This window comes from Ostrinia nubilalis, chromosome 23, assembly GCF_963855985.1.
Source record: "Ostrinia nubilalis chromosome 23, ilOstNubi1.1, whole genome shotgun sequence".
Lineage (NCBI taxonomy): Eukaryota > Metazoa > Arthropoda > Insecta > Lepidoptera > Crambidae > Ostrinia > Ostrinia nubilalis.
In genome coordinates, this window is record NC_087110.1 from 12,499,996 (window position 1) to 12,513,052 (window position 13,057).

Below are 13,057 nucleotides of genomic sequence, written 5' to 3' on the forward strand. Positions count from 1 at the left end.
AGTAGGTACATTCGATTCAGGAGCAGTTCACTGAATTTACCATGCATTCTTGTATGGTGTATCTTATAAGAATGGGTATACAAGATTGCGTGGTATATTAAACAAGGTAGTGACGTGCTAATATCTAGACTTACATATTAAGATACTAGTAGAAATGACTCGCATACATAAATTTGAATAACTTGGATTGACCAGTCCCCGAAAGCAGCGCCTGTTCACAGACATGACGAGTGAACCAGCCATCGCTTCACTCGACCATATTAGAGGGAATGTAACGACCCGCCTCACTACGCCACCACCCCAGAGACATTTTAGTGAGAATGACAATTCCAAGTTATCTCTTTACATAACTCATATGGCACTTACTATCACCTGATGGTAAGTGACGATCAGGCCGAGGGTGGAAGCGAGTTTCACCCGGAATCCTCAACCACAGAAGAACAGCAGTTACCAGCATTGTTGTGTTCCAGCAGTTAGATGTAAGATAGCCAGTATCTTAATTGTAAATGCTGGAACACAACAATGCTGTTAACATTGTTGTTATGGCGACTGATTTAGATAATATGGTGGTAGCTAGCCAGGTGGACTTAGAACAAGCCCTACCACCAACCAAACCGAACAGAAAAATCTGCTCCCACTGGTAATCGAATCCGGGACCTCTGCATCTGAAGCAGGTGGTCTTACCACTAGACTCTAGACCTCAGAGGCGGTTAGTTACCTATTTTTGAAATTTTCTAAAATTCGATGATAATATCAGCCTTCAATGCAACGCTTGCGGTTGCGGCTTCAAATTCCTTTGAAGACAATTATCACTTTGATGAGTCAATACCATTTAATCAATTTGGACATGAATGATATTATTATCATCATAGACATAAAAAATGTTTAAATTGAGATAGAAAAAAGTATACTTAATTGAACCTATACTTCATTTGTTTAAGTATAGGTTCAATTATTATTAATTCTTAAAAAATATATAATTCTTAAAAGAGGTAATTTTCAGATCAAATCAAAACACATTATCAAGAGAACGTAGGCGTGTCTCACGCAGGCCCTCCCTGAGGTCCAGGAAGGCTCTTTAGTGTTATAGAGATTATTTATTTACTTTTTAGCAATAAAACACAGCGGTTTTATTGACGTTAAAAATATAATCAAAGCAAAAGATACAAGAAAATACAAAAGAGTAAAGTACAAATAGAAAAAATGGATGTGCGTTCTGCACGTGCACGGTAGATTATTACCAAACCGGGGGAAGGTAAGGCTACTTAGACCAAGAAGTGAAATAATACCTACTCTTATTACTCGATAAAGCATACCCTTTAGATCTAACTACTTAAATAATGCCCTTGACCCTCACCAGGACATAGAATAAACCAGAAAGATGATTCAGAATCATAATAGATATGATATGATAGCTCAGCTATCATCGAAACACTGGGCGAAACCTGTGCGTTGGATTTATTTAGGTATTTTGGATAAGGGTTCGCTTGACTATCTGATGACTCAGCGTGACGCGGAAGTAAACAGAAGCGAATCAAGTTTACATAATGGTATTTATACCACCGCGGCACCGTCTGAAAACCTTCGATATGAGGTTTTCCATGGCTTATCCTGTAAATCTTTGAATGGAGTCTGTCTGTAACTGAACTGAATTTAGTTAAAGAGACCTACTTATTCCATACGAGCTTTCCGCCCGCGTGGAATTTTGTCTATCACAGAAAAACTTTATCGCGCGCGTTTCGGTTTAAAAAACCGGGATAAAAACTATCCTATGTCCTTTCCCGGGACTCAAAGTTTGTTGATAGTATTTCTCAACATGATTTAGAAAATGTAAAGGGTTTCTGTAAGTAATATTTAAGAAGTAGTGCATAAAAAACTCATTTATTTTTGCAAATAGGGTTTTGAAAAGAACTTTTACACGTCCCGGTATTAACCCTACCACTGCTTCGGGACAATATGTGGGCCAGTGCTGAGAAGCAGCGCAAGAAACTCAGTCACTGTTGCAGCTGATGGACGTCTTATTTACTTAAAACTTTTACCTCTAGCATGAACAACTTTCGTCATCGAATCGTTTGCATATTCGACAAGATTCGATACTCAAGCTTCGAATTAAAAGATAACGTGACAATATTGATTCTCAAAATAAGTTTCGTGCCACTATTTCTCATACTAAGTTCACTTTACAACACGTTCACAAGGCCGCTGTTGTAGTTTTCGTACTAAATCTTTTGATGGCGATTCGAATACGCAAACGATTCGAACTCGAAAGTTTTTTGTGCTAGCCGTACCGTAAATAAATAAATAAACTCACTGAACATTTCGCAGCAGTGCAGAATGGTGCAGGTGACAGTGTAGAGGATGCATAGCATCAAGAACGGCAGGAACAGCACCAGGTACTCCATGGTTGAGGATCGACTGACGCGCGCGTGGTGTAATATCGACGAATTTAATTATCTGGTGTGGCGGGTCAAGGGTGGATTAGGCAGTTCGTGAAATGACCGAATTTGTTCGTTCCATGTTTTTACTGAGGTAAACTAATCATGTTTCCATGGGGGCCGTTTAATAAATCGCCACTTTTAGATATTTCAATAAGCTTGGCATGTTGACAGTTTTACAAATTATGTGTCTATTTCAAAATTGTTTAAAAAAAAGAAAAGTTCAGTTGACCATTAGATGGTAAAATTTTATTACCAGATTTTTAATTTGATTCTCTTATAAATCATATTTTTTATCTTCATCTCAATATACCTACTTATCTAGTATTTATGCTCAAAACTGTGCAGAAGAAATTCATTAAGTGTGTTGATCTACGATATTCTCAGTTTGGCCCTAAGGTTGACTGGAGGAGAATGCCGACTGGCATTAAGTCTGCCTTATTTATGCACACTGTTATGTAATCCAATAATTAATGTAAACAAAAAATATAGTGAAAAACTTTCTTGTTGTACCGCAACAATCAAATCTTATCTAATTCGGTTTAACGCTTAACAAATATGATACATACAGGTAGTTTTTTTATTGAATATTTTGTTTATCATTCTTACGTACGGTTTTGTAGTTAATAAAATTGATTATCAGATAGCGATTAATTTATCATTTGCTTTGTTCCGCTATCAAATAGAGTTTGCTAAAATATGTGTTTCAATAAATAAGAATTATTGTACTGAAAAACATGTACTTACTACATTATTAATCCATGATAGACACACCTAGATGACTATTGGCCCACCTTCTCAATACTAAAGGAGTTGAAACCTACTTTTCAACCGACTTCAAAAAAGGAGGAGGTTTTCTATGTTTGTTACGCGATAACTCCGCCAATTATGAACCGATTTGAACAAATCTTTTTTCGGCGTATAGGTAATACCTCAAGGGTGGTCCCATTTAAATTTAATAATAAAAAAAACAACCCCCAAGGGTGGAAAATAGGGGATGAACTTTTTTATACGCAATATCTCCGCCGATTATAAACCAATTTGAACGATTATTTTTTTGTTGAATAGGTATTATCAAAAGGGTGGTTTCATGCGAATTTGAAGAAAATATTTCACCCCCAAGGGTGGAAAATTGGGGATGAACTTTTTTATACGCAATATCTCCGCCGATTATGAACCAATTTTTTTTGGTCTCAGTGTACTGCCTACTTTCAGTGGTAACATCAAGGTAATAATTAGTTAACTAAAAAGCAAGAAATAAGTAAAATTTTATAAAAACCGACTCCAAAAAACCTACACTAAAACGTAGAAAAATAATTACTAATTACCTACTTATTTATTAGGACGAATTATTAATATTTATGTAGGTATACCATGATTGATACTTTTGGAGTCGGTGCAGGCAAACTTTACATGTTTCATAATCTTGGCACCGACTCCAGAAGTATCAATCATGGTATACCTACATAAATATTAATAATTGGTCCTAATAAATAAGTAGGTAATTAGTAATTATTTTTCTACGTTTTAGTGTAGGTTTTTTGGAGTCGGTTTTATTTCTTTAAACTAAAAGGTTTTTAAACAGAAAGAGTTACGGGACTATTCCCACCTCTCATTCCCACCGCTGCAACTCCTGTGTAGTCAGGATCTACAGCTTGACCGCCAATAAAAACCCAACCAGTGAAACAAAAAGAGTTGTCAACACTTTGTTGCTTCACTTTGACTTTGAGGCAGTAACATACACCGGGGAACCAAACGCAGGTTACCGTACCATCCCTACATAGTCGACATTCCACAAGTTCCGATAACTCTTTTATAACGCGAACAGCTAGGGACTGGCATTCGTTGCCTGCTGCTGTCTTTCCCAAGGCGAGAGTAAATAGGCACCAGGGCAGATAATATTATGTACCATTCTAGACTGCATCTCACATAACACCAGGTGCGATTGCGGTGAAATATCTGCCTTGTGACGCATTTATAAAAAAACTAGCGGCCGCCCACAACAACCAAACAAACAAACAAACAAACAAAGTTTTCCTCTTTATAATATTAATGTAGATATTATTATGAAACTCCACGATTTAACCTTTTGAACCATGTCGCCTCTTCTCACGTGGCATGTCACTCTTATCGCATGCCACTTAGGTCTTATGTCAGTGATTGGAGGGATCACAAGGTCATTCAAAGGACATTGTCAGAAACCGCCTAAAAAACCGCCCAAAAACATTAACCCATCATAATTATTTTCTATTTTTTTTAATACATTAAGCACCCTTTCATTCTAATGGACACTTAAGCATTGAAAAATTAAATAAATAAGTCTTTTAACGTTTATTCTATAATACTATTACAACTTCCGGACGTTTTGGTGCGTGGCATGGTCTAAAACCTATCAAGTTCCATAATTTTTGCCGATAAAATCTGTACGAGGCATTACCGTACTTTATTGCTGGGAGTCCATGTATAGTGATGTTCCTGCGGCCATCATAGACAATAAAATATCGATTTTGAAAATAAAATAAATCGATTAAACTGCTTTGAAGACTAGATTTGCGTTAAAAGCTAAAAAGATATTGACAGTTTGACACTATTACAAGAAGATATCTAAAGTGTCCAACTGGTCGAAGGTCGTAAATAAAATAAAAATAATTAGGACCATAAACTGATATTCATGGTATCATAACTGTAAAAGTGTCAGAATCCGATGTTGAATCCAATGCCAGTTGAAGTGTGAGAAACATATATATTTTTTTTTTATGTGACAGGAGGCAAATGAGCAGACGGATCACCTGATATCAACCTAGTATAGTTGCCAGTCTCTCATAATCTATGCCAATGAGGGTTTTCGCGATTGAAAAATCCGCCAGATGGCAATACGTAGACGTGAGGTCCAAATGCTGCATGATTGGTTATTTTTGACATGACATTGACAGATATCCACCAATCATGTAGCATTTGGACCTCGCGTCTACGTATTGCCATCTCGCGGATTTTTCAATCGCGAAAACCCTCATTCATAGCACATGTATAATAATAGACCAAATGAACTTTTATAGATTGTGAAAGAGAAGATAAAGATTTTATTATTTTATTAAAATCTTGCCACGAGGTAGTTTTTCAGTAGAAACCAGGATTGGATAATCGCTACAGGCAAGTATCAGAACATTTTATAAATATTTTTAATCGATTATATCCATGTGAATCGTTTTAATAAATTGTCATTTTACTTTTTCAATTAAAACTTTTTCAATCCCTAGTCTTGTCAAACTGTCATAATGTCAACAAATTATAAATGTCACGTCAGTTGACTCAATTTCAGTCTTCTGTGCGTTTATTGTATTTTTATTTCAATGAAATAGTGCTAAAGGGTTAGTACTAAAACTGAAAGCCTTTTTTCAGAAAGAAAACCAATGTGGTGCCCTTATTATTCATGCTGTTTGAAAGTTACAAGTCAGTGATACAGAGTTGCCGACATTATAACTCCGTAGTGATACCATACCAAAGAAGAAGTTTTCCTAAACACTTGTGTTGTTTTTATATGTGATCGAATAAAAAGGATTAATTCTACTGCTCAAATGGAATAACTTATCCCAAGAGACCGAATATAAAAAAACCTCTCCATAGAAATTATCACCATCACGAGGATGTGAATTTTTTTGAGAATTTGATATTGGTCCTGTAAGAAAAGTAGTTGTATTTCAGTAGTAGAATCAACCCTTCTTGTTTCATCAGCAAGAGTAACTATAAAAACGCCCTGTAGGTAGGTATTATTAAGCTGAAGAGTTTGTTTAGTGTCAAAGACTGTCACACAGTGTAACTTAAATTGGCATATTATGATAATGAACATAAAAACTTAAATAAATATTTATGTTAATATTTTTTCTATTTATTTATTTTCCCAAAGCTTCACAGTGACAGCTGAAACAGCAATACTGTTAACAAAACAGTAAAACTAAACTTGGAACAAACTGTTACAAATATGAGGGGTTTAATATTTTACAAATTAAAATAAAACCGCATGTTGCTTTACTTTCTCGTATAGGTAATAAATGTAATTAATGGCTAGATTATTAATGTTACTTTGTTACCCTCAATAGTGAGGAAATCTTATAAAATGGTAACCCTGATTTTTATTGTCATTCAAGTGCTCTTTCTTCGCATAGGCTTCTGTGATTTGGCCAAGGGCCACACACATTGCGATAACATTATGCGACATTGATTTGACAGCAGCGGAGTGGTCTTGCGACTATGCAAAATGATACCCTGTAATCGTAGCGCATACAGACATAGACGGGGCGGGGCACATAGCTCGTAGAGCTGATGGCCGCTGGGGCAGGAAAGTTCTTGAGTGGCGACCACGAGCCGAAAGACGTAGCGTGGGCAGGCCTCCCACTAGGTGGACCGACGATCTGGTGAAGGTCGCGGGAGGTGCCTGTATGCGAGCGGTGCAGGATCGGTCTTCGTGGAAATCCTTGGGGGAGGCCTTTGTCCAGCAGTGGACGTCTTTTCGGCTGAAACGAACGAACGAACGATACGTATTACCACTATTTACCAGACATTACTATTTATTGCATACTCGCCGGATTACACGTATGAGCACGCGCGTAACAGCTTCGGCCTTGCATTATTATAAGATCTTGTTCCGCCCTTTTACGAACTTCCTCCGTGAGGATATCCCCGCCGAATTCTATGATGAACCTATCAAAAGTCATATTCTGCAATGTCAACCCACCACAAGGTGGACCGACGACCTGATAAAGGTAGCGGGAAGGCGCTGGATGCAGGCCGCTACCAACCGTGCGATGTGGAAGTCATTGGGGGAGGCCTATGTTCAGTAGTGGACGTCCTGTGGCTGAAATGATGATGATGATGAAGAAATGAATGAAAATGACAAATCTTCGAACGTGTATAATACCGTGCCAAAGTAATCATATAATTTTGGCACCTTAATAACTATTGCCGTTTTTGTTGTAAAGATCATGCAGCGCTACTTGCGGATATTATTGGAAAGAAAACTATGTGGGCTCTAGATCTGAAGCCGCTTTAACGAACACGAAGTGCTCATACAATGCGGCGTATTTTCTTCCAGTCTTTAGTCAGGACTTTAGTCGAATTAAAACCCCGGTTGAACGTGATATAGCCGCACTAGAATACGATGCTTTTTTGCATAATCGCAAGACTTCGTTCCGGTGTCGACCGAATGTTATCATGATGTATGTGGCCCAGGGGTTACCGTAGCCGCTAAGGTTTGAAACTTCTTGCTTAAAATATTGTAGTCTTTGGCATAGACTACGATGGTAGTCATGGAGATAGGAGTTTGTTATCTCGTGTCAGATGTAAATGGTGAAAAGAAAACTCATGATTCGTGGTATTTTTATGTAATATGTAGGTATTTTATAAAAGTGGAACCCCGAGTGATCTCCAAAACCCATTCTATTATTATATACGATTCGGCTTCGATATCTATAATACAATAGGAGTTTATTTCATGTGTCAGATGACAAGGGTGGAAACAACCTACGATTCATGTTGTTTATTTACGTGCAATATGTGGGCATATTGTAAAAGTGGAATGCCGAGTTGTATTTCTAAAACTTGTTCTATTATTTTATACTATTTGGCTGCGACTCGGCGTGACGACAATACAAAACATTTTTCGCGAATCGGTGTTCATACATTCACACAATACATTAGACGCCATGTTGTCATAAACGACATATTATAAAATCGCTGTGATTTAATATTCTTAATCATTAATTTTATGGCAAGTGTCCATCAGGAATCATTGTTCTTACACACAGAATCGTATTATTTCGCTTTCGGGTAGTAATATGTCAAAATTGTTGGTTCTTTAGGCGAACAATGTATGGAGAACGAACATTGTCCTTTCCCGATGACGTAGTGACGCGATGAATCACGTCAAACATTTAGTCACAGGTTCAATTCTTAGGCAAAGTTGCACCATCTCACTTTAATTTGACAAGCGTCAAAAATCTGTCAAACTCTATACAAAAAACACCGGTTATCTTTAAACTTAGGTACGGTTCTTTTAGAAAGCTTCCTACTAGGTGGACCGACGATCTGGTAAAGGTCGTGTGAAGAGCCTGGATGCGGGCAGCGCAGGACCGCTCATTATGGAAAACCTTGGGGGAGGCCTTTGTCCAGCAGTGGACGTCATTTGGCTAAAACGAACGAACGAACGGTTCTTTTAAGTTGGTGCAACTCAGACTTAGTTTAACGGTATTATCCCGTTTTTATAGAGCCTTGATTTCATTCCCTAGTTCTTTATTTGTTTTATACGTTATGTTATTGTAATTTTCCAAAGAAATTGTCTTGACACTTAATAAAATTCTTTTGATTGATTTTTGATATGACAAAACAATAAATAATCGAGTAACGTCCTCGGCACCTTAATGATAATAAAACTAATCAAAATATTCAAGTTTAAACAACAAGGTTAGTGTTTACTAATTGTAATCTTATTCTGAGGTAGGACTTTAAAATCTAGTGATCCATTTTTTGGTCTCATGAGTTCTATGAACATCGTGTGACATGGTTTATGACAAAGACACAAAAACTGAAATTCAGTACTCACTGTCAGAACAATATGTGCTAATTTAACGTTTCAAGAACGTTATTGAAGTGCATGGCCATTTTTACGTCAAGTTGTCATTTCGTGAACACTTCATCTACAGGGTGTTAGGTAAATGGGTATATGAGCCGACACTAGCCCATGTTAACATAATATGCATATAAATGGTATAGTGAAATCAGAAAATTGATATCATCATTTTAATTATTTTAATTTTCATACAAATCTGATTTTATAAATTTTATTTTGTATGAACATTTAAAAAATTAAAATGATGATATCAAATTTCTGACTTCACCATACCATTTATATGCATGTGTTAACATGGGCTAGTGTCGGCTCATATACCCATTTACCTAACACCCTGTATACTTAATATTATAAATGCAAAAGTAACTGTCTGTCTGTCTTGCTTTTACGCCTAAACTACTTAACCGATTTCGATGAAATTTAGCATAGAGATAGTTCGAGTCCCGGGAAAGGACATAGGATAGTTTTTATCCCGGTTTTTGAAACAGAGACGCGCGCGATACAGTTTTTCTGTGACAGACAAAATTCCACGCGGGCGAAGCCGCGGTCGGAAAGCTAGTCAAAGCATGTAACTGTGAGAAGCAGCATCAAAAAAGGCTTATTTGTTCAATTGTTTCAAATATTGCATAAGGTGTCTTTTTAAATGGTCAATCTTTTCTTAAAGGTTACTTAAACCTTTGTTTTGTCTCCTGTCATCCGTATTTCACTAAAGAGAAGTCAAACCTTAACTTGGAACTCTTCCTATATTCTTCTGATTGATTTCGTTGCGGGTTCAGTGACAGTTTGACTTTCCCCCGGGGCAAACTAGACCTTCACTTGTTGGGCTTGTATTAGCGATCAAGCTGTAGATCCTGGCTACACAGGAGTTACAGCGGTGGGAACGAGAGGTGGGAACAGTCTCATAATTATTGCATAAGTTTAAAGAATTCAAGTTTTTAATTAAAGTTTAAAGTATCTCTGATTTATTACCTATAAGACTGATCGTACTTAAGCTTTTCCGCCCATATGGTTAATATGATCGTCATCAAACTGCATATATGAAGGCTAGGTAATTGATAAGTTAGTTGTAACTATTTTAAACACCGTTATTTAATTTAATTCAAACTCATTAACTGCCGTTAACTACAATAATGATGAGAGCATTAAGGCGTCAGAAGATGATGCTTTTAACAGCAACAACAACAACATTTTTGTTGCAAATTCATTCCTAATACAACGGGCTAAGATGCCGCAATATTTAGCCTGATGTGCTGTCGTCGGTACATCATACAAATATTATAAAGCTGAAGAGTTTGTTTGTTAGCTTGAACGCGTTAATCTCAGGAAGTACTGGTCCCATTTGAAAAAATATTTTTGTGTTGGATAGCCCATTTATAGAGGAAGGTTTTAGGCTATAAACATATTAAAATCACTATTGGGAACCAATAGGTGGACCAACATTTTATTTATATTAGTCAATGTTTTTATACTTTTTTTATTCTTTTTGATACCTTTTGTTTTTAAGTTTGAAGTTTATGTTTTTGATAGCAAACTTTATTTGAACCGAAGGTATTTTTAGTTATTTTTGCCCGCCCGAGCGGCTGTCCACCACAATCACTCTATAGCTAATAGGGGTGGAACAGTAAAGAAATATGTTTCAAAAATACCGTTTTTGAAACATTTTTCTTTTTTATTCAAATTAAATTGTAAACGCAAGTTGTGTTCGACAGTAAGTGACTTTACATTTAGTAAGATACCTCTACATTAAGTTTAAAATTATCAAACATGTATTAGTGTATAAGCTGTTGGTGGATTTTTATAAAATAAAATAAAAATAAATAAAACTATTTTCACGCGTACGAAGTTGCGGGCACAGCAAGTAATTACATCATACAACAAAACAGTAAAAAGAACAACAAACTCACGCTCACAAAACAGGCAGCACCTCACAGAGAAACATGTGGCAGCGATCACGCTTACCACCGTCAGCAAGTAGAAGTACAACGTCACGTCCATCGCGCGTAGAGCCCCGCAGCCGAATCGGGCACTTATCGTCGACCACAATTAATACGTCGTTAAACATTGATAGTGGTATATTTATTTATAATTTTAGATCCAAGCGCACGACAGACGATCTGATAATGACGTTAGATGCAGAGAGCTTGCAATTGGCCGTTTTTAGGGGGAGCCCTATGTTCATCAGGTAAACCTATGCCTTATCAACATCATTATCAAATGAGGCGACGATAGCCCAACGTTGAAGGTGACTGAGTTTCTTCTGCCACTATTTGGGACGTGTAAAAGCGGCTTGGTAAGGTTTTAGAATATATTTATCTATTTAATTAAAAAACAGAGTAATAACAAGCAGAATATCAACATCACAACTCGTTTATTTTCTCCGAAGTGTCAATCGTATTCCAATGTACAAAACACAATATTGTCAGTGGTTAGTAGAAATGAGGGTTCTACCAACAAAATTCTTTGCAAATAAATGTCTTTGTCTTTGTAAAAGGGCACAGGCTCAGTACAGACTGAATAAATGATTTGTTGCACTGGCCGACTTGAGATCCAAGGAATGCTGGTTCAAACGTTTCCGCGCTGCACTATTGTGGAAAACCCACATGTAACAAAAACATACTTTAGGTTATCACGAGGAGTTAAGAGTACTAGTAATTATGTGCGACACAAATTGCTAATCTACACTAATATTATAAAGAGGAAAACTTTGTTTGTTTGTTTCTTTGTTTGGTTGTAATGAATAGGCTCAAAAACTAATGGACCGTTTTTAAAAATTCTTTCACCATTCGAAAGCTACATTATCCACGAGTAACATAGGCTTCATTTTATTTTGGAAAAAAATATGTAGTCCACGCGGGTGGAAAGCTAGTATTTAAATAAAAAAACAATCTTGATGTAAAGAAAATTTATAGGCAGATAATAAGTTTTTACAAAGCTTTTGATTTCTTAGGTGTTAATTTCATCTTCCACCGTCTTGTAGGCAACAAAAACTAGGATTATAACCCGCTGAAACTAATTTCTGAAATCCCGATTCATTTTTCTTTTAGGGCAGTCAGTCAGCAAATATTGAAACTTTTTGAAAACTAAAATTATAATCAAACTGTATGACGAGATGTAGGCTACCCAATTTTATTGCTGTGGTGATAACTAACTGCATTTTAACTACTTCAAAATAGGTAGGTATATAAGATTACATTGATTAAGAGATAAGGAATATAAACATTTAGGTAGTGACTATTTGTTGGGAAAGTACCTGCAATTGCAGGGTCTACCCTAATCTATGAAATCATTTATTAATTTATGATTTGACATAATATTAGGGAAATACCTAAGAGGCAGTAAACAGAAAATTCGAATCGCTCAAAACTACCTATTTTAAATTAATTTAGGTCTCATTCACTCTTGGAAAATTTTGGTGGCAAAGACGTTTTACTCTTGGAAATTCGGAAAATCCCAGCTGCCGCCACAAAACTCACAAAAAATCTGTTAGTCACTTAGTTTTGGTTATAACCTAAAACATAATGTATAGAAACTTACTGAAAATTTTCACCACATAATGCCCGATCACCATATCACATACTTGCAAATATATCAATATTAGTAGCAAAAGTATCACAAATATAAACAGAAAATACGTTTCTTTTGCGTTAAGGAACATCGTTTTCGACTTGTTTGTGCCCTCGGAATAGGAATACTAAAGTGATCCTCGATAATTGTAATGTTGCTAAATAAAAAATGCAAAATTAACTTAGCCAAGCAAAGGTTTAGGTGATTTTAGATTTGGAAGGGTTATAAGATTCTGTACACGCTCGGATTTGAGATGAGTTTGATAAGAAGTTGATGTATAGCCGATAAATCAAACAATGTACTAGGAGGCAAGACGTTAAAGATTAACTCATTGATAAAACATAATCACAAAATATGGGAGTTTTGTTTTACAAATTCGATAACTCGGTTAAAATTATAACGGCCAGTTTCTCCATCTATTACTATAAAACAGATA

General features: G+C 36.3%; 1 protein-coding gene across 3 annotated transcripts in view; it reads right to left on the reverse strand.

The window, feature by feature from the left end:
• LOC135083489 (uncharacterized) overlaps positions 1–12,666 on the reverse strand; it is a 68,933-nt gene extending 56,267 nt beyond the window's left edge. The window contains exon 1 of one of the 3 annotated variants that reach the window (XM_063978234.1): positions 12,592–12,666. In XM_063978234.1, coding sequence (XP_063834304.1) covers positions 12,592–12,625 — 34 coding nt within the window. In that variant the 5' untranslated portion in view covers positions 12,626–12,666. Of the gene's footprint in view, positions 1–2,311; positions 2,422–10,961; positions 11,073–12,591 lie in introns of those variants that run through there. The other 2 variants (XM_063978244.1, XM_063978242.1) reach the window with 2 other exon arrangements.
• Positions 12,667–13,057: the final 391 nt, after the last annotated feature.